The sequence below is a fragment of the Anguilla anguilla genome, chromosome 10, assembly GCF_013347855.1.
Source record: "Anguilla anguilla isolate fAngAng1 chromosome 10, fAngAng1.pri, whole genome shotgun sequence".
NCBI lineage: Eukaryota > Metazoa > Chordata > Actinopteri > Anguilliformes > Anguillidae > Anguilla > Anguilla anguilla.
Window position 1 is genome coordinate 10,068,488 of NC_049210.1, and position 22,719 is coordinate 10,091,206.

General features: G+C 41.1%; 2 protein-coding genes across 4 annotated transcripts in view; both read right to left on the minus strand.

Annotated features, from left to right (window-relative positions):
- bin3 (bridging integrator 3) overlaps positions 1-7,266 on the minus strand; it is a 39,725-nt gene extending 32,459 nt beyond the window's left edge. The window contains exon 1 of the mRNA XM_035379457.1: positions 7,120-7,266. Within this exon, the coding sequence (XP_035235348.1) occupies positions 7,120-7,127 (8 nt within the window). The 5' untranslated portion in view covers positions 7,128-7,266. The remainder of the gene's footprint in view (positions 1-7,119) is intronic.
- A 928-nt stretch (positions 7,267-8,194) lies between these two features.
- Positions 8,195-21,727, minus strand: egr3 (early growth response 3). 3 transcript variants are annotated; one of them, XM_035435448.1, is made up of 2 exons: positions 21,235-21,727; positions 8,195-16,793 (listed from the first exon to the last, which is right to left on the minus strand). In XM_035435448.1, exons 1-2 carry the CDS (start codon positions 21,383-21,385, stop codon positions 15,673-15,675), a joined length of 1,272 nt encoding a protein of 423 aa, XP_035291339.1. In that variant the 5' UTR covers positions 21,386-21,727; the 3' UTR covers positions 8,195-15,672. The 3 variants fall into 3 exon arrangements, with proteins under 3 accessions (XP_035291339.1, XP_035291340.1, XP_035291341.1); XM_035435449.1 differs by lacking the exon at positions 21,235-21,727 and adding an exon at positions 20,074-20,389; XM_035435450.1 differs by lacking the exon at positions 21,235-21,727 and adding an exon at positions 17,187-17,439.
- Positions 21,728-22,719: the final 992 nt, after the last annotated feature.

A 22,719-nucleotide genomic window follows, 5' to 3' on the forward strand; every position in this document is an offset into this window, starting at 1 on the left:
GCCGAGGCGACCCGCGCGTCTCGGAAATGAAATGAAAAGTTTAGCAACCGAACGTGTCCGCGGGGTGTTGGGTTTCGCTGTTGTTCCAAAAGGAGCTTAACAAATAAATATTTTGTTTGTTTGTTTTGTCTTTGTTTCCGAATTTGACCAATTAAGTTCTTTGAAAGAATATGAGCCGGGTGTGGTACAAGTGTAGGTCACATGTCAAGCAAATCTTCACTCCAGCAAAGTCGGTTAGGAGTGAGCCAACAGGAAGAGCCAGAGCCCGTCAGAGCTCAGCCAATCAAAGAGGAGGACATGAAACTGCCAAAAAGCTTTATTCTTCACTTCTGTTTCCCCCCTTGCACATTCACAATGCTTTCTTTCAAACTCCGATCTGTTGCTGTGCAGTTGGCTGTACTTCAGAACAAACTTAATCACAACTTTTCATGACTTTCCCATTATTTATCGGTTTAATTTTGTAACACATTTGCCTCTCTGATGTGATCCTTTTACATGTGGGCTATACAAATTCACACTGGATATGTACATGGCATACCATTTACGGTCCCTTTCATTTTGCTTTTGCGGTTTTGCTGATGCGTTTCAAGCGTCCGTCGTCAATCACGTAATCGATGGGCTATAACTTATCCGCAACGATTTGGCCGACATATCAGAAGCATCGCACCTTCATGTAGGAAAACTGCTTTTACTTGCGTCACACCTCATGCCCTCCAAAGACATCATGGAAAACTATGTGTCATCACACACTCAAATTCCTCAAGTGCACCAAGTGAGTCATGTTACAACTAATGTAATGCATCACCAGCAAGCAACAGTAATGACTATCTGATCTGCAATCACGGGAGACTTTTTGGCAGTGGCGTAAAGGCACTGAGGTAATTACTTCTGTTACTTTGCAACACAACACGCTAACATTTCGGTGGAATTAGAACTAAATACAACTGAGTATATAATGAGAGGGTGTTGTGATCTAAACAAAATATTTTATTTCTATTCAAAAAATCAAAGCTCTTCAGTCTGCGTGTTACTTCAGTAAAACCAAGCGAATGAGGAGACAGCTTTTTTAACAATCCTGGAATGAAGCCACAAAAAGGGTCTCCGTGGATTCACAGAACAGTCAAAAACGAACACGAGTTATAAGACCGCCATTGGCAGGACCTCAAGCCTACCCACAATGCCCCAGTCACGTATTAAGGATCACAGAGGGCCCAAGGAGACATGGAGGTAAGATGGCCTGCTCTGTGGGAATCTGTCCGGAAGGTTCTTCACATAAAAGTCACATTTTTTCTCGACCCCCGCACAATACCGAAGTTGGTTTTTTTTTTTCCAATCTGATTGGTTGAGAGTCCCCAGTCCCATGCCCTATGCCTCAGGGACAGGCTGAAAGCAACCTCTGAGTGGGCCGCAGTGGGGTCAGAGGTCACGGAGCCCTGTGCCATCCCTCCTCAGTACACCCCAAACCAGGGCTGCCCAACCCAGTTCATGGATATCTGTTGCCCAGTAGGTTCCCACTCCAACCCTAATTCGGCACACACGATTCAGCAAATCAGCATCTCAATGAGACCTGTACCAGTTGAATGAGAAGTGCTTTGTAAGGCTTTGAGGGAAAACCTCCAGGTCCAGGAACAGGGTTAGGCAGCCCTGTCCTACACGCACAGAGCCCAGAACAGCGCCCGCCTGGAAGCCCTTCCCTTTGTTCACACGCTGCGAAGGGGTCAGGAATGCCACCTAGCCACAGATGTGTCACTGGCACTCGGGATATGAGCCTAAATGAGAAGCACGGCTAATTGCTGCTATCCACTGACACGACGGAACAGATTATGAAACAAATACACGGCGAGCCGCGCTGCTTTTAATACTAATCTTAATCATTGTACTTTAAGTAAGTACATCTAACGAATTTCGTCGTAACGAGCGAAGCAGCCCTGAATGTTTTTACACACAAAGAGGAAACAAAACTGTAGGTCCTGCATATCTGTCAGACATAGTGTTTTTTCAGTGAGGACTGAAGACTTCTTGGAGATGTTCTATTATAGGAGAGCATAATTGCTTTAATGATGCTATAACCTATTTTTGAGAAATATTCCCTCTTCCCCCAATTTTCCTCACAGCAACTAGGCTTTTAAGCCATTTCGTACGGGTGTAATTACATCACATTATCATGGAAATACCTGTCCCAGCACATTAAGTAAAGGCAGGGACCAAGTTTCTAAAACTACACCTCTAGTCATTTCATGGCGCCCCTTCCCAAAGGCAAGAGCAGGTAAACAGGATGTGAGCTGCAATTTCATTCCAATTTTAATCGGGTAATCATAGGTGGATGGACTGTCTAGGATGTTTACATCAGAGACAGTGTTTAAAAAAAGAAGAAAAAAAAAGACAGAGGAAAAAAAAAAAAGAAAAAGCACACAAACAGACCTGCTCAAACTGCAGAACTCCCGAATCCTTCCCTCCCTCCCCCCCTTACGAAAACATTAGAGCTCGCAACTCGGTTCACAGCCTGCAAAGACTGAGCGCTACCATTAAAATATCAGAAAAAAACGTGTTATCTGGACGTGCACCATAAGTAGCCCTTTGCTACATTTAGACAGTAGAAGAAACCCCAGAAATAACAGATTAACTTTTTTTTTCTCTGTAAAAAAACAAAAAAAAACGAGGCATTATTTTCATCTTTTCACCGGCGGGAACGCGTGCGCCTTTACTAGCCTCTGCCACTGAAACCGGACGGTGCGCGTGCTCTCCGCTGACTCGCAGTGTGGCACAAAAAAGTGACTCAATGGCTTTAACTCCACGCAGAAGGACGGTCATTCACAAATAAGAGGAGCAGAAGGGAAGCCCAGAGTGGCGAGGAACCTTTGGTCGGTGGTGGGTGGACTGGAATCGCATGCTAATTAGTCTACTGAGCAAACAGATATATCGTCTAATTCTTTTTTTTTTAATCCTGGAAGGCATTTCTCCACAGTGGCAGAACGCACTTCTGTCTGCTCATAATTAACCCTTTAACCACGACGCAGATGTTTACTGGAGGAGGGGGTCCGCGATGAGGGTAGTCAGCTCCTGACCCCCTTTATTTCAAAATGGGGGAAGCAGACAACCGAGCGTGCGCTTCTCGGTCCTACAAAGAGTTTTTGACCGCAGTTGATGCTGTTGATAATCGGAGGGGCTATAGGGAAGGTTTCAGGCCGCAGGCTAATGATGTGGATGCTGTAACGCTTAATATTCACAGCCGTTTAATAGCTTAATATTTAGAGGAAACAAAGGAGCTGTCAGAATGTAGGCCACTGTACGAAGACAAATGGCTCCCGAAAAAGCAGCGTCTTTCACGGAAATTGGCGTGGCAACCGGCCCAGCCCGCCCGTGACAAGCCGACGTTACACGTCACAGATTATTCTGGGACCTGGTTCAACTCCAGCAGTCACTTCTTACAGAACGGAATCGGAACGTGAACGGATTTCAGGTCTGAGTAAACCAAGACCCAGTTCAACCTGAAAAGGTGACATAACTACACCTTTGCCCCACATAGGACAGCATACTACATCCAAAAGACTAAAGACAGATTGATCAATTATGTTGCATTTGCAGAAACTGAGCATCTGTAGCCGTGTCTAATACCCTTCCATCCTCATGTACTTTCATTGTAGAACAGAATAAAAATATCAAACCCAACCCTCTACCAAAACCCCCGAACATATTAGTACACCCATACTAAACTATCAGCCAGTATCCATATTCATAAATACGAAATAGAAAGAAATAAACGGTTTACTTCATTCTGTTTTAACCGTGATTAACACTGCTTGTATTATGACACTGGGTGAGCAGGTGATGCATGCACTCTGAGAACAGCAATGCTGGGGGTTACGCACCAGCAGTGGAGCGCACACACGCCCGAGGAAACAACGCTGAGCATTACAGCGAGGTCAGTGAGCCCAGCAGCACCGCAGCGTTCATCAAAACGTGCCTGGGAGGTCAGAAGCACAAGCGGTAGCCTGCGCTAAATATGGAGCCTGCACTCAGTGGCACGCTGCTGACTGTGATGCAAGAATTCACCAGATGTACACGCCGCAGTCCAGCAGTCAATGTCAAAACTGCTGAGGGTGAGCGGAGAGTGCGATCTGTGGGCCAGGAGAACTTGTACCATTACTGTAGCCCTCGTCACACGGACTGTGTAGGAGAAACAAGATAACACTTAAATGATGCAAACCTTGTCTTTTTTTTAAACTGACATAGGCCTAATATTACTCAAATTCTAAAGTACTTAGCAATGCGCTGCCTCAAACTGTCTAATGTTAGCCAGCTGGCAAATGAACATGTATGCCATATTGTAGAGGAAAATCTGAAATAGCAATCCAACATTACCCACATCAGTTTACAAGGTAGCTGGACTACACTGGTAAACCACGAAGAAATCAAACTTTAAGAAAAATAAGATGCCCAGGTTTTAATTAAACAGTAATTTTACAGTAAAAATGTTCATTTCATGGAACCAAAATTCCTACCAACAATACTTTCATAAGGCGTTCAATGGCCTTACGTGGTACACCTCATTGATTGGAATTTCCAGCCAGAAATGGGGAAATCTGCAAAACGCAACTTATTTTTGCTTGTGGAATACAAAGTCAGCCCTTGACACAAAGATACCCTTTGGAAACCAAACAGGCATTCACTTAAAGTGAGGGGAACGGAAGAGAAGAATTCCACAGTAGACAGCAGAAAAGAAAGCGAACACGATTTGAACCCTTCACGGTAGGTAGCCTACTTAGACAAAGATACGGGCTGTTCTCTGGCATGGTGCTTTACCCAAACAGATATGACACAGGACATACGGGAAAGACCTCAAGCAACAATGCTGACATTCTGCAGCGCGGCGGCGGCTGCGTAGCAGATTGACGGAAACAGGTCACCGTAATGACGCCAGCGAGACCCTTTTCGGATGGAACTGCAATCTGACTGACATCAGCATGAGGTCGTATCACAGAGAGTCAGTCACTGGAGCACAGAAGCATGGTTGAAGTCACTTGGGGAGGGGGGCCCATTGTTCTCTTCGCTGACCCCCCTCTGAGCCGAACCACCCTCGTCATGGATGCACGCGCAAAAGCCCGGCTGGAATTTACCCATCGGTGGATCCCATAAAGGGCTCTTTGACTGGGCCCAGCGCCCCGCCCGTGACCCTGTATGCTGGCTGTACGCATTAGCGGAAACGCCTTTTGCCAGCCATTGATCCTCCGGACTTTGGCCGGGTGTCCCGGCTCTTGCCTCTGGTGGTCCCTGCTGCTTTCTGGACATGCAAATGGGGGTCAGCGGCAGACGCACGCGCTGACGGGATGGAAGCAGGCGAGTGTGACCGGCGGAGAGTCGTCATTCCCCGCCCCGTTGCGGAAAACGAGCTGCCGGTGACGCAGCTCGGGCCCAGCTGCATTGTCCAGCGCACATCGGAATGTCGGGATGAATGCCCACCCTTGTATGATAAAATTCTGCTGCATTCACAAAAAAATGCACTCACACACAGCCTGCAGTGACCTGCCTCTCGGTTGTAAATAGCTGAGAGGCCACTGCAACAAAATACCAAGGTGTGAGCTGGGTCAAAATCAGTTTTGGTCCTCTGTGAATGCAGTATTTCTTTTTGCAGAACAGTGGACTCCATATAACTGGACATTTAACAACAGCATACCATAGACTATAGAATAATATCTGCATACTCTATTTTATGGCACAGAAAGTCACTGGCCCAGTTCTAATTGCTTCACTTACTCCTACAGTTATTAATGTTTGTACAAATCTGTACAAATCAAAACCTGTACAAATTTGTAATCTGAGCAGTCCACATAACTGCTTAATCCTCGGTTTACAGAATCACACAAAAACAACCACAACTTTCAAATGATAGCCACGCAATACACAATGAGCGCCCCAAAACTAAGGACAGCAATATGAAATTGGAGCGAGATGCAACGCAGATCATAACTATGTAATGAAAAAAGCAAAATTTTGTATCAAAATACAAACCAGAATTTGACCGTGTACAGAAGTCGGCTGTAGCACAGAATGTCTGAAGAACTGGGCTTGCTTTACAAGTTGGTTACATGTTCTTATCAAAACTACAGATCTGACTGTGTTGTTTCCAAGTCAACATTGATGTAATTATGTGAGCTACTGTTTATTTAAGACAAAATGGCAAGACAAAAATCAACCTGAAGGGTATAGCTCGGGAAGAAGTTTATCCAACTAGTTGTGGAACTCATCTTCTCGCGGCTACTACAACAACTACAGTATCACCACTGCATGAGTTCATTTTTAAAAGTCATAATTACTGGTCCTTTTCAACAGTATTTTCCGTCAATCAACGACTAAGTTACTTTCGATATACCAAATCCTAGCTATATAACTATCTCGTCATGACCCTGCGATGAGGTTGATGGGTTAACATCTTAGCATGGACAGACATAATATGATTTTAATCTGATTGCCTAAAAAAATAATAATAATTTGAGGAACTCAACCAGTCGAGACACTCAACCAAGGCATGCCCTAGACTAACTAGCAGCTTCCAAGTTAATTGAACAGGCTTGCTAATGTTCTCAGGTTCCAACTCCCCACAACAACCAACAACACACGTCTAACGAATCGTGTGTATATGTTAAAATGAATCAGATGCACAAGGCTTTTTGGTAATTCACAAACATTTAACTAAGCAAGCGTACCAACTAGCAAACGACAGATTATGGTATTTTAAGCATGACTTAGTTAGAACTGGGAACGGGAAGTTTAGCTAGCTAGCTCCCTAGCCGGCTATGCTAAGTAACTGACTGGAATTGGCTAGCTAACCGGAAAAGCAAGTTACTGATCGATTAAACATTCTGACCAGATAGCCATCAGACGTTACTCTACAAATATCTCATAGCGTCCAACTGAAAAGCTAGATGCTTTAGCAATGCGAATGCTGACATAATACTGCCATAGATCAAGATAGATAGTCTAGCTAAATTAGCAAGCATAGCTAGCTTGCTAAAACACTACTGAAAACTTGTTTGCCAGCTGTAACTTAGCTAGCTTTCAAGGTAGCTCGTGAAATTGTTTAAAATGTCATTGATCAACCCCAAAGCGAAAAATACGTACCAACTCATGTTTGCAGAAAACTTTAATCCAATTTCATTCCGGAGTTTTACTTTTACAATTGCCTAATCTAATAAACTACAAAACGAAAAGCATTTTCTCAAACTGCGTCCAGGAAGTAGAGAAGATAGTGTTCATCCAGGGGTCAAAGGTTAGGTTGATTTAAACTACGGAAAGCGAAGGAGTTCCGGTCAGTTTCATTTGTCGGACAAAACTAGAAGCAACCCCAGAAGTTCACAAAAGTGTTTTACGTGCGTTTTACTATAAACAATGTTTCCCAATTTCAAGCCAAGTAAACATCTAATACGTTATAATTACGAGCATGCATTATTCATTATTTGTGATCTGTACATTTTTGAAGCTCTGCACTTTATGATACCAGTTGCGTCGTTTTTACTCCTGATTATTCAGAAATTTATTCGGGTATTTAAATATGTTGTAAGTATTAAGGTGTCTTCCTTCATTTGTATCATCCCAAAGTTACTAGACTCAAACTTTATAAACAATTTTTTAAATCATGCACCAATCCTTTGGGCTGGCATTTTACTTGTAATGTAGTTTGAAGTGCTGAAGGAAGTAAAGGCACTATATAAATCTATTTTAATCATATAGCTCAGAGAAAATCCATTGATGGATATTCCATGTTGCAGGTGAGAAAACTAACATAAGTTGCCGTAAGGTCCACACAGAGAGCGTAGAGTACCAACTGTACTTCATAAGCCATAAGCATGCATGGTAGAGTTGGCCTAAGTCTGGATCTGAGATTGTGTAGGACAAAAGAAGTCTTTGATTTCCAATCTGGAGAAAATAAATGTATGGTTTTCAAGTTTGCTCTCTCCTTGTAATGGTTATAAATATATAGACTACTTGGGCATGTTAAATATGTTTTACTAATGAAATTTCATTTCATTTCATTTGTGGTGCTTCATGTAAAAACATTATAAACATATCTCCCTCCATACAATAATAATTCCTAATAACTTAATCAGCACACCCTGTGCTATGATTTATAAATATTTCAGTGTAAATGATACCGGGCTGTTTGTCGAGACAAAACACATAAATCACACAGAGATTTTTGATTGTCAGCAACACAATATATTTACTTCCGTATTTTTCATTTTTGATCACAGTGCAAATGGTACACAAATACAACTTTTTTTTTTTTAATTCAAATGCTTTATGCATTAATAACAAAACATTTGCATTACAACAAACTGAGGAGCCAAGTAAACCATGAGGTGAAAAAATCACCTCTGCACAAAATAATGGTAATTATAATAATTTCATAACAATATTCAGAACTTATTTTAGCACATAGTACCTTAGTATAAGGTAATAGAAAAAGCCATGAAGTAAAAACATCCACAAAATATATAACAAGACCTTTTGTTTTCTTTCAAAAACAAAACAAACAATACTTTAGAATCTCAATGAAATGTTCCCAAATTTCCTTAAAAAGTAAGAATTTCTTGTTAAGTATTTGTCCCCTTTTCCCTTTTCTGTAAACAATGTTTGTTTTTTTTGTTTTTTTACTGCCATGCAAATTCAAATAATCAAGATCAACCTTTGATCCCACTGGTTGATGCTAAAAATGTCAAGATTTCGTGCAGCAACATGCAAACAGGAAGATATAATTAGACAATGTTTGGAAAAAAACTCTGAAAACATTGAATTAGAAATAATCCAAATTATGAATATATGAAATACAGCACAGAGCTGTATTGAGGTGCATGGCATTGCAGGGATAAACTCTTGTCAGTATCAGTAAACTCAATGATTTCAAATGGTTGACACCACCCTCTCCAATGCAGAACTTTGGGGCCTAATCTTTATTTGTCACCATGCTATAGGTTGAATTGGACAAAACGAGCCAACTGCCATTTACACATTTACAAGAGGAAGTCAAGGTTATGAGAGGAATGTTTACTCTCAGTCTTTAATGACCAAGCACAAAAGTGGCTTAGCAGAGACTGAATTAAATGAGTAAACACAGACATCAGCATTGACCTGGCTAAAGCTGTAGCCTGACTAAGGTCACATTTGCGTTTTTGTTGCTTCTGGGGAGCCTCGAGCGCATATTGTTCCTAATCACCCGACCCTGCAACCCAATTTGGCACAAACGTGGCTGGTTAGTTTGGGCTCAAGTCCAAGGCCGAACAGCATAGCCACCAAGACAGGAAGGCAGAGAGGCGCAAGGCTGTTCTCTGGGGAGGCCCGTCTTCTTTCAGTCCAGAACTTCAAATCCAATGGGCTCTAACGAACCAAATACACATGCTCACTCACACATCAGCAAACAGACATGAGCACACAAAGCATTCATGCTACCAGAGACAAGAGTTAAGTAATTATAAAATATTAACTCTTGGAGTGCAGGGAATCTCTGTATGTAATCATGTATGTACTGAACACAAAGTGAGCTTAGCGGAAGCTTATTATTTTTTATGATTACTATTTTATATAAAATCAGCTAAATTTCAGAACAGCATCATTTGTTGGCAAAAACAAATTCAGTTAAAGCAAAAGAAGAAAAAAAATACCAGCATAGCATTGGAAGAAACAGTGTTTTTTTCCCTCAAAGAACGCTTGTTTCCTTATTTAAATTTCCCTATGTCTTTCTTCAAATAACATAATCATCAACATAATTATTATTGTCACTGTCATGAGTCTGATGCTAGAAAGTCTGATTCAGAATCACTTTACAGCCCTGTGTGGGAAACATCTACCAAGCTGTCTCTTTACTGTTGGGTATAACCGCCTTCACTTTCTTAAGGCTGTGCGTGCGGGTTTGTCTCAGTGTGTGACATGGATGGTGATAAATGAGCATTCGTCAGTCTTTTTCTCCAGCCAAAACCTGGAGGTACCTTCTCAACAACACTGGTGCTGGATGACTGAGCTGAAAGACTGCTGAGTGTCTCACTGCTGCTATAATTTGACACTAGTCAGGACTGCCAGTGTACCCCACCCTCTTGTATATAAGGAAAATCATCTCTCAGGGCAAAATCTGTCATTGCAAATATCCACGACATGTTTGTCACAAACTGGCATGTTGGCAAAGCTGACTCTAATCTTGCTGTCTAATCATTCACCTCATACTGTATATCAGTAACGGATATCATTAGGAGGCTGATGAATGGAACATTATTCAGAAGGTAATGTTCACAAATCGAAAAAATAACGTGCAGATGAACAGACTACTGAGATCTAAGACAGATGTGATGCACAGAATAATTTTTCATGCAGTTAACAAAATACCTTGGTATATTTGTACGTCTTTAAACTGAACAACTTTCATATTTGCACAATCTCACTTGCAGTTAGGTTGAACAAAACAAAACAAAAAAAAAAATGAAACAATGAAAAAACAAGCACTTTGTTTTAATCACCTGCTGTGTGTGCATATGTCATTAATATAGAGGGCGTCTTCTCAGTCACATATGCTTTTTTTGCATCTGTAATTACATGGCAGGTGCTTTTGGTGCCAGACGGAATTATTTTGGCATTTTGCTTTTCTTTTCCGAGAGCAGCTTCCACCCTTTTCACGAGCCTTAGCTAAACACAGTTTCACGTCCAAAACCAAGCCGCATTCCATTCCATAAATCAAAATTCATGCTCACACCAGCTAGCAGCAAATCTACTGGGCCGACTGTATTATCTGTCAGATCTGGCCTTGCTATTTTTATTGCCAGTGCTTGGCCTCAGCTTCTCAGTCTCGTTTTTGGCTGAATGAGATACAAAGTAAATAGATAAATAAATAAAATAAATAAAAATTAAGCCAGCAGCTATTTTTCAAGTGGGCTCTAGAATTTGGCATATTCTGCACCATAAGAGCAGCTGAAATGAAGACATCACAGCAAAACAGAATCGGCTGGAGCAACATTGCAAACCTGGCTTGATAATAGTCAGCATCAAATCTGTTGAGACACTGAAGTTTTACAGATATAGATTATTTTTGCCCTTTCTACCTAAGAGCCAAACCTGTCTCAGCAGCTCAGTATTTTTTCTCCTCAGTACCTCCATGTTCCCTCAGTGCAGTCAGATATGCTCACTAATGTACACAGTTAATACGTTTTAAAAAAGGCTGTGATTGTGCATAAATTCAGGGCCATATTTGGAGAGAAATTTAAAATCTTTGCTTAGCTTGAAGCAAATAACAGTGCAGAGGATTGATTTAACATTTCAGGTCAATAGAGGCATTTATTGCTTACCATTTCTTTCCAGCATAAATGGTTGTTATAGGGTGACTGAATTCTGAAAATATGATACCATCTCACAAACAAGAACTGGAAAGTAGGGCTTTTGAATCATTTTCAAACATCCATTAAATGTGATTTATTTACTTCATCTTTATTTAATGCTGTAACAATAAAAGGAGTTGCTATAGACAATGGATTTATATGGCCATATGCTGTAATTAAAATATAATCATTGGTTGTCTTTATTGTTGTTGTTATTATTATTATTATTATTATTATATTGCAATATAATGATGTTAGGTTTAAATAAACAATACATGTAACGATGGATCTTGGATCTTGTTCTAATTTTAGTGAATTTGACAGTTACCGTTTTCTGGCTTCAAATCAATATTATGCTACGGACAAAACAAGAAGGCTACAAGCAATAGGCTATGACATTTTTGAAAAACCGGTAGTTTACATAACCGCAGTAAATCGCGTTAACGTCTAAAATATAGAAGATGCGATGGGTTATTCATTTATCTACTTAAACAAAGTGGAAAAAAATACTTTCTGGAGCCATCGGGCGTCTAGTTAATTGGAGACGGAATGGAGGCCTGCCAGGAAACGCAACGAAGGAAACCGGTTCGCGCAAGCGAGGGTAGTCTTTAGAGGCACGTTTTTGATTGTGCTCTCAGTGCCCTCGCCTCGTCTCCAGTGCTCCTCGTTCCTGCAGGGGTTGTTTTACGGTACAAAGCCACCCGATTGGGCGAGGTGTTATTTTTAACATTTCTTGATAGAGCACAAGAGTTGAGCGAACAGCGAAATTCTAACTGGGCAAGCAGCCTTGGTAATCGAGAAGGCTATGTTCATACATAATAGATTCTAAATCGAATGTACATGATAGCACACATTTCTACTGAATAACAAAATAACAGCAGTTAGACACTTTAGTGTTCAACAAATTACAGATGTGTGCATGATGTGACTTTTAATGGGCTCACACAAAGGTTTCCTGCATCAAAACTGCATTCAAAAAATAAAAAAAACGGCTGAAAAGAAAAGGGTATTTTTGAGCGTTTTCCCCACAGAAGACTTGCTTAAAATGTAGTTCATGAAGGCCTATGCATATCCAGCACCCAGAGAATAAGAACATTTTGTTTAGCATATTTGCCCTTCAGTACTCTTGCAAGCTGTACCATACTCAGGCATTCATTGAGATCCTGGACCTCCATTCAACACAAATGTCAAGCACAAAACACAAGCAACTGAGACTAAAGAGCTAGATACAACTGACCCCAGTAAAAGACAAGCACAATTAGAGCAGTGATCTCCAATAACAGCCATACTGGTGCGATGGAGCATTGAGTACAGCGTAGCAAGGTTTTTCATCTTATGGTAAAATGTATTTTTGTCGATTTCTAAAGAAATCTCACAGGTCTTGCATGCTGAATGTGTGAACCCATATTGTGTGAGAAAAACAGGCACACTATTTATGTGACTGTCTATCAATAAAATAATCAAGTAGCCTGTTTCAAGAGTAATATGAAGATGGTCTCAGGGGATCACTTTGTAATAGTCCTGAGAATTGGTTATTATACTTGTTATAGTCAGAATGATTCACTTCATATTTTTTAGACAGAGTGATTTATGACAGAATCCAAAAAATCTGCGAACTGTTCTCAGGATATTTAACAAAAATTTGGTGCATGTGCAGATTGCAGGAGCATGCACAACCAGACCTCAGATATGTAACATTTCATATGCGTGTATATTCCCATGTGTAGAATGGAAAGCTGTTAACTGAAGTATTATAACGTACCCATGACAGAAAGGCCTACTCTTTAAGAAGCATGCAATTAAAATACACAAAACAGTTTTTCAAATATCTTTTCTGTTTATTAATTTTTATAAACACCTCATTCAGTGTCTCCAGGATTTTTTTTCTTTCCTTTTTATATTTACATCACGTATAACATTTGATATTTTAAAAATAAAAGAAATGGAAAACGCACCATGTGCGACACTGTCTCAATGCTCCTCTCTGGGCTGCACTCAGCTGTCCATCCCCACTGGCTGTGAACACAGACAGCCAAGTTCTCCGCGCAAACAGTCTAATCACCATAAAACATTCTGTACTGTATATACAAATAGTCTGCTTCATCAAAAAAGAAAAGCATCTTAAGAAATCCTCTGTATAAACATTCAGTCAATTTCGTTGTGCTTGCGTATATAATTTATATGTATAATATATACTATATATTATACATACATATTCACACATACACACACACTCACAACATTTAATACTGAAGACAGCTACTGCGCTTTTTTACATTCTGGGTATAAAAGATGTAGTAATATATGTAAATTTATTTCTGTACAAAATTTCTCAATCCCTCAGTTAGACGGTTCAAATCTCCCATAAATGTTTCCAGTATGAATTGTTACCGTGACGATACTTTTAAAAACGAGTCCTATCGAACTGTGTTTGGAGCTCCTGCAGAGCTTAGAGTGGTATGCAAAATATTTGAACAGTTTTCATTGAACAAGGTCTCACTAGGCAGGCATATAGCTGGCAGGCTTCAGTCAACAGTTGCACAAGTAAAGGCTTTAAAATCCAACCCTAGTCAAATCCAGAAATGATGTTACAATAGAGTGGCAAAGATTCTATTTTCAGACAGCATACGAAGGTGATATTAAAAGGCATATGTCAGTGCAAGACTGGATATGTAACAGCATTTCATCAAGAGCTGACCAAGTGACCAAAAACCAGATATAAAAAAAACAAACAGAGCAACAATTTTGTTTGTAAAAGGACAACCTATACATTCAAAATGTTTGTGTGTCATTATTTTCCACTGTTCCTTGTTGGTCTGACATGAATTCTCAGGTACATCCCCACTGCATATATTTACAGTGGAAGTTCTATAACATTTTTTTCTATACTTTTTGTGATGCACCTTGTAAGCTATGATACAGTGAGATATAATTTGAAATATCCAGCCTATTCGATTGTATATGCTTTACTCAAAGATAGCTGGTGCACATTGTTATTCAAAACCATAAGCATTTTACAGTATGGACAAATGAGAAATATCAAGCTCTTTCATTTCAAAGATACATGTGTGAGCTAAAACAATAGCAACGTGCCACAACAGCCACCATTTTAACATCTGAACAGCAAAGAAAACTTCTGACATTTTGAAATCGGGCCAGATGGAAATCCGACCACATTCCAATGGAGAAAGGAAACTATTTCCTGTCTTGATCAATGCTGATATATAAAACAAATAGCATTTTGCTATTGATGGATGGTCTGCAAGTGTTTAATTGAGACCCAAGGGTTCCCCATTCAGAAATACAGCATCCTCATCAGCATGCCTGACATTGTTTGGAATTTTATACTGCCTAGCAGCAGTAAATGGACGCGACACTCCTTTGTGAAGTACGTATTTGAACTACGTAAGATTAAAACTACATCTGTAGTTGGCATGGCGTTGGACAAATGACACAACATAAAGAACCTGTGAATACTTTAAGGGTGAAGGCAACCAAATCAGCCATGCAATGAACACCTGAAATGCTATTCATATACCTGGGATTTTCTCTCAATCCCGGGGAACAATTTATAAATCAAGTTGGCCATCACTTTCCATTTTTGGCACATTTTGTAGTACAATAATTCAGTATATGAAAACATTACAGGTATAACAGAAAGATAGGCAAACCAAAGAGCATCAAATAAGGTATTACCAACAGTATGCAAACACTATGCCTCGTACTGTTAAAACAAACAGACACACAAACGAAAATACCAAATAACCCTGACATAACCAAGAACAGCTCACTTGTTTCGCAGACAGCCGTATTGTAAATTCTGCCCGTTTCAGCCAAACCTCAGCCTAACCCTGGCCCGATATCCCTGTGATATCCCAGATTCAAGGAAGATTTTTTTTTACAGACTCAGGAAACAAAAACTGCTGGAATTCGGATCGGCGATTCCACAGTTTATTCAACACAGCCTCACAGAAGTACCACGGTCGAAGGGACACCCCGCTCCTCCAGGCTTTGCCCCGTGCTGCCGATAAGGGACCAGCACCCGGGCCCTCCAGCCTCTCTGCGCCGTACGGACGAAACCCGTGCTCTCCCGCTTCCCCTCCGTTCTCAAAACAAAAAAGGAGTCCGTCTTAAAATTAAGGGAAGGGTTTCCCATCTGGAAACAAAAAGGCAGAGAGAGGGAAAGAGAGAGACAGGGAGAGAGAAACAGAAAGAGATAGCACGAGAGTCCTATATTTCTTCTCATTGTGAAAAGCAGGCCTCTCCTTTTTTTTTTTTTTCCCCCCCAGTCTCGTCTGAAGCGGGGCGCGGCCGGTTGCTAAGCGCAGGTGGTGACAGTCATGATGGTCCCGGCTCCGCCGCCCGTGCTGCCACAGGAGCTGGGGGGGGAGCTGTGGCTGCCGCCGCCGGCCGCCACCGCCCCGCCCGCCTTGTCCGCCAGCTTCTTCTCCTTCTGCTTGAGGTGCACCTTGGCGTGCCGCTTGCGCTCGTCGCTGCGGGCGAACTTGCGGCCGCAGAAGTCGCAGGAGAAGGGCTTCTCGCCCGTGTGCGTGCGGATGTGTGTGGTCAGGTGGTCGCTGCGGCTGAAGGAGCGCATGCAGATGCGGCACTGGAAGGGCTTGTGGCCCGTGTGGATGCGCAGGTGGCGCGTCAGCTCGTCCGAGCGCGAGAAGCGCCGGTCGCAGTTCTCCGCCGGGCAGGCGTGCGGCCGTTCGTGCACGGGCGTCTTGCTGGGCCGGTTGGGGTACTTCCGCGGTCGGATGGGCTTGAGGGTCAGGGTCTGGGGGGGCTGGTGGTGCTGGGCCGCGTGCTGCTGCCCACCGATGAACCCCGGGTGGATCTGCTGCTTGTCTTTGAAGGCCCGGATGGTCTCCAGGGGGGTGATGGGCGGAGGGTTGACCCGGATGGGGTCCATGGTCTGGAACGGCTTGTGCTCCATCACGCCCACCTCCCCCTGGTGGTGGAAGAGGTTGTAGTCGGGGATCATGGAGAAGAGGGTGCTGTCCATGGAGGGTTTGGAGGTGGTGTGGTAGTCGGTGCCGGGGTAGGGGAGCGGGGTGGTCGTGGTGGCGGGGCTGTGGTGGAAGGAGACCTGGTCCTGGTACATGTCGCTGCAGGTGGAGTAAGGGGGCAGCGGGGCTCCGTACACCTGCTCCATGTCCGAGGACTGGCCAGCCATAGTGCCTCCGGACGAGCTGGTCTGCGTGGTGATGGTCCCGGGGGACGGGGACACTCCCAGGATGCCGGCGCTCACCAGGCTAATGATGTTGTTGTCCGAGCACCAGCCCGAACCTCCTATCCCACCAGAGGGGGGTGCGTCGAAGGCAAACTTTCCCAGGTAGGTTACTGTCTGTCCGCTGCGGTTGGGGGGGAAGCTTGAGCTGTACTGGAGCTCTGCACTGCCTTTTTCATTTCCCATCCCCAAGTCCATGATATTGTCTAAACAACAGGGAGAGATAAAAGATACAAATTGTCAACAAGCAACCATGCACACCCAGCCATTCAACTAAACCTCCAGCAAAGTACTGGACATCTGTATCTCATGGAAGAGAAAGTATGAATGACCTACAACAAGAATATCACAGATAATAATCGTCAGCCATACAGTTTGCCATACTTTTCTCCCAAATCTTTACACAGGGATTCCGTGTTTTTTAAACCCAACCCTTGAATCGAAAGCCAATTGCAGCCTTCTGTTTTCCTCAATCTGAGCTTCAACGTATATTTCTGCTCACCAGATTATCACCAGAAAGACAGGAAGCAACAATATCTTTTCCGAAGCATTAGAGAATTTCAATCATTTCAGTCGACAAAATATGAATGCAGACAGACCTGAGAGCGTACGTCTCCTGACTTCAGCCAAAGAAACAGCTAACACTGCTGAGAAAGTGTCCTCCCTCAATTCCCACAAGCTCTCATAAATCAGAGTCTAAGCACCCCCTACGATCCAGTCACTGCACTTCCTTCAAGGGGACAGCCGCACACTACAGTGAGCTGTGATTCCTTCACAATGGAGTGCCATGCGGACACCACTGCCATCATTCTGTACCATGCATTTTTGTTTGCAAGACTCCAAGGAGAAGGTATTTTTCAGCAAAAAAAAAAAAAAAACAAACAAAAAAAAACTTAAGGTGATGAAAGTGAACCCTTTAAGCTTCCTATCTAATAATAAGAAGAAATGTCCAGCATTATGCATTTGGAGAAGTGTTTCCAATAACTCCTGTCTTAACACTGTATGAATTAATCTGCTTTGGACATACAAAATTAGAAGAAAAAAAACTAATTGAATTATATCACCGGGCAGGGATAATTTTATTTTGCCTTTTAAGGTATTCAATGTAAATACAGTTTACATTAAGATACACAACTGTTTCTGCAATTTGCCTCGATGACAGTACTTCACTTAACGTGTTCTCACATGAAATATCTTAAAGATTCAATGCACTTGGGGATAGAAAGTGTGAAAATAAGATCTGAACAGACGAGAACACAAGAAATTCACTGTGATGTTCGACATAGGGATACAGAGTGCCTCTTTGTTTGCAAGATTTTTACAAGTCAGTATTTTTCGCACTCAACAGCAAACGAAATCCACAACTCAACAATAACCAAAAAGCCCATATATTACATTGCAGTAGATTTTACTCTGACAGCACTCATAATTCAGTCAGGGTAATTATTGTCTGCATATTGAAGCTTGGCTAAGTGGAAAGTAGAAGGAAACAAACCGAACCACAATTACATACAGCGTGCAGATTTATTCAAACATACGTGATCTGCAAACTAGACGTTCCAAAGATTTACATTTTAGCATTTTTTTTAGCATAGCATTTTTGACTCTTGAGCGAACAAAGGTTTTTAGACAAGCAAACATATTCATCTTTTAGATATGAGAGCAGCCCAGAAACGTCTGCACAGACAGATAACATGTAATGTACACCTTGTATACCCTCAGCTTCTCTAAGTACATTTATGTTAATAGGACATATGGGCAATTCTAATTGCACTGGCCCAAGGAGTTAGATTTAACCCCAACGTTAATTAAAATGTGTCACTTACACAAATCTACAAAATCAGTAATGGAATTTCAGCGCTTATGAGCCAAGGTTTAGAATGGACCTGTGTTCTTATTTCATTCTTCCAATTTATGTTTTTGATAATGTATGTAGTAAATGTTATACATTATTATGAGTCATGATTCTTAGTATTCTTAGTATTCACCACAAACTTGTTAATTTTTTTTTTTCATTCCTCCAGATAAATAGGTGGACTGTCAACCATGAGAAACATGGATGTGTGTCATATGTATCAGCTACATACACTCATACATACATGCATACATATAGCTGGTACATATGTATATAATGAACACCACATTTGAAATGACTCATACATTGGACTGAGAACTGAATGACAACAAATTTGAACAGTACATTCCGATAAACACAGCAGGGGTCAAAAACCTGTTACCTTACCAGTACACTCACACTGAACAACTGCTTAGTAGGCAGCAAAAATAAAGGAAGACTACTGTCACATAGCAGAATTACTGTATGGTATGATTGGGACTGAGTGAACCCATATTATGGTGGAGAGAACAATCAAAATTTTTTGAAAAATCAGGCATATCACGTACATGAGTCATAAGGGTTACAGGCTTGTGCCTGAACTCTTTTAAAATGAAATTACATTATTTGAACTCATATGAATTGCTATTCACAATGGGGAGACAAAATAAGTTGACATTTAAGCCAGTAAAATACATGCATCTGCATCTATAGCAAGTATTGATCACTTCAATAGGCTACTTTAGATATATATTCTCAGAGGGGGAAATTACAGAAAAGGTTTTAGTTGGGTTATAGTATCATACTAGTTCAGTTTAGCTCTAATAAAAATAATAATCAATACTAGAGTCTTAGTATACTAATGCATGCACAAATCACGGAAATCATGAGAGCTGTCAATATCACTAAATGTCGATTTCTGTAAAATCTCTTGTGGCAGATTCTATTCGTTTTATTTTATTCACTGATGAATTTGGGTTTGCGAATCTGAGACTTCTAAGAAAATGTTGAAAAACTTTACATGGACAGGTGTTTGCATATCATAAAACTTCTCAAAACAGACGTAGTGTTATTACGTACAATTTTTGTGATATATTTCCAATAGAGCTTGAGACAATGCAGATCCTGGGTACCAGCAGTACTTTTGATCACTATGAACGAAGATTGAAATCATTGCGATTTTTTAAAACTGAAATTCCCTTTCATTGGAGAGGGAGGAAACAAAGGGGTTCGTTGGTTTGCTTTTACGTTTCAATGTGTTGATATAATTTGTGTAACATTTTATTCAGATAAACACAGTAGTATGTAAGCACTTGCCCGTTTGCACGACAATACATCAAACATTTGAGGTTCTTGAAGTTTTATTGTGTAGACATATATGTTTTTCCTAATTTAATTGGACTATTCAGATATTGCCTTGTTTCTTTAAAATCGCTATATTTTTGACAAGGCCGAAACTGCGGAAACCGTCAAATTTTAAGGTAATATAATCAGCTAATAAGCATAATAGAAGCAAATTCCAGGCCATCGGACGTAGTTTAATTTAAAAACACGATTCGAAACAAGGTTTGCGTAAAGAACAGCACCTGCGTTTTTGTTTGGTGACACGTTGTTATAATGCTCATGCAATGCAAAACAAAATTTGAACTTACTTGAACAGTACTCCATTTCCAAGTAAGGACAAACAAAAAATCCATTGTGCGGCTTTTGTGACAATCAAATATAACTCACGCGGTATCCATATGGGAGACATCATACAGTGTACGTTAACACAGTAGGCCCATTCTCCAAATTGTACGTGTCTAAAGCGTGGCTCTTAAATTTGAATTGGGCTTACCGCCCGCGCCGATAGTACGCCCACTAAGCTGAACAGGAAGGAGGGACAGGTATCAGAAAAATAAAGTCTGAGAGGTGAAAACAACCGCGGTGTATCGATGCGAAACGCAAAGTGGAATTAATATTTTGTAACAGGCTGAACATTAACACTGCTGTCATGGACAAATGAGAGTGTATGCTCCTATACTATTTTAAAAAGCTCCAAGCTTTGTATGAATGAACTAAATTTAAACCAACTTTGCATTTAGTTACATTAGACATTTCACAAATATTTCTTTGTTTTGTATGTTTTATTTTTTTCATGATCACATTTGAACAAAATTACAGCTCACTGTTGATGTGACCCATATCAGAGGTTATGGTTAAGAAAATGTCATGATTCTCGGCGTAATCACGTGTATTCAGTTGCAATGGCAGATTTCATTTTTGCAATGAGCTTAAACGTAATGAGTTTTTGTAATGAGCTGATTTCGTTTTTTGCAATGACACACGTTGTACAGTTGTATGTGCTTTGAGAGAATGCAAAACAATTAATGCACATTAGGAATGAAAGGGGATAACAACGAGAATTTAATACGTGTTGGAGGAAGAGAAAATATCTCCTGATATTTAAATCTGAGGGACTGCCGCAATGTGCTGTTACACAATTTGGAGAACGGGATACACTAGTACCCATTCTGCTGCGTTGGTAAAACGTAATCAGCTATAAATTAGTTAAATTGTACATGCAATCTAAAAATGAAGCCAAGTTATGCCGAAATGTGTTTTAGTCTACAATGTCGCGTATTAAGTGTGTGCGCAGCACGCGCTGGAGCGCAAACAGGTGCCTGATACAGAGACGCACTTTCCCGAAACAACTGTTGCCTCCGCTCACAGCTGAGACGCGTACAGTAGAGTTACAGTAAAGCGGTACGGCGAGCCTTGGACATAGCACGCAGATGAATTTCGCAGTGTTACAAAAAACATTTTCGCCTTACCTGTGTTCATCTGGGAGTAGTGGGAAATAGAATCCGTGCTGGTGAAAATGTTCATAGACGTAGGAATGTCCTCTTCGGGGTAAAGACTTTCAGGAATGTTTATTAAACTGCTCATGGTAAGAGGGAGCTTCTCCGCTAGTTTCCCTGTCATAGCAGTTATTCAGTCTGTCATAAATGGCAACGTATTGGTATCCGTACCGATACGCCAAACGAGTTTTTTTTAAATGACAACACGGTAGACGGCGGTCAGTAAGAATACTTGGAGAAAACAGAGAAAAAAATCCCAGGTATTTTGTTGTATCCAACAGAAGTTCCCGACAAATGCAACGCTGATTTATCTTGTTTGTTCAAGAAATATTTGTTGACAGGAAATTGTTTAAAAGTTAATTTGTTGAGAAAATATTCGTTTGCGTGTTTGGATTAGCTGAGCGTCTGAATAAATGAAACGGTGGCGCTGGCTGCGCAAGTGTAGCGCAGCTCGATGTATTGCTCAGACAGGGAACTCCAACGCTTACTGGTATTAAATAGGGGGACGGAACAACGCTGTGACGTAGATGACCATTTAAGGACACACAAAGCAAGATGGTACACTATACGTCACCAATGGAAGCACCTCAGTGGAACATTAGAGTCGGTAGCAGGAAGACAGTCTGAAAACGACTGAGCAGCTCTCGGAAGCGGTGCCGCTGCCTGCAACGATCCGCTAAGATATTTATTGTTTTCCGTTTTCACTGTATGCACTTGCCTGCACCTGCTTTGCCTGGTATCTTACCTCGCCTTCCGTGTCAATGCTCGAAAGCCTGGCGTAGCCAGTAATTAAAACTACGCATGATAGGCTGTTCACTTGCGAATTTCTTGTGACCATGGTGAAAGTCGGTAGAAATATAATGTAGCCGTGTGTTAGGGACACGCGTCCTGCTTGCGAGCGAATTGCATGAACGGTAATAAGCATGAAATTGTCTGGGCTTTGCACATTGTCTTCATTGTACCGCACAAAACACATTTCCACCGTAAAACAGCGACGTACTAGTAAGCATTAAAGCTAGAAGCTAACTTTTTACAATAGTCTAAATGATACTCCACATGACTTAATCGAATGTGCTCGTGGGAGTGACAATAAAATAATTTAGTGTGGCATATCAGCACAGGCTAAAAATATTTCATCAAATTGTGTGCTCGGAGCTACATCAGAATGTAATAGCAAATTAGAATGTGTGTGCAAATAAATTCTATATGTAATGAATTCCTCTTACCCATAAGTCGTTGAAGCAACATGCGTATAACGTGACGTGGAAATATATGAAGGGAAACCTGGATATATAAATTATCGGAAATAATTATTTTTCTTCTTGGAAAATGTATTCAAAGTCCGTTATAAAAAGTTCACCAATAATGCTAAACCATTGTTACACTTCCAATAAAGAACAAAATAAAAACTGAAATGTTACCTTCTTGTTGAAGTGGTTCTGAAGGCATAGGCTACCT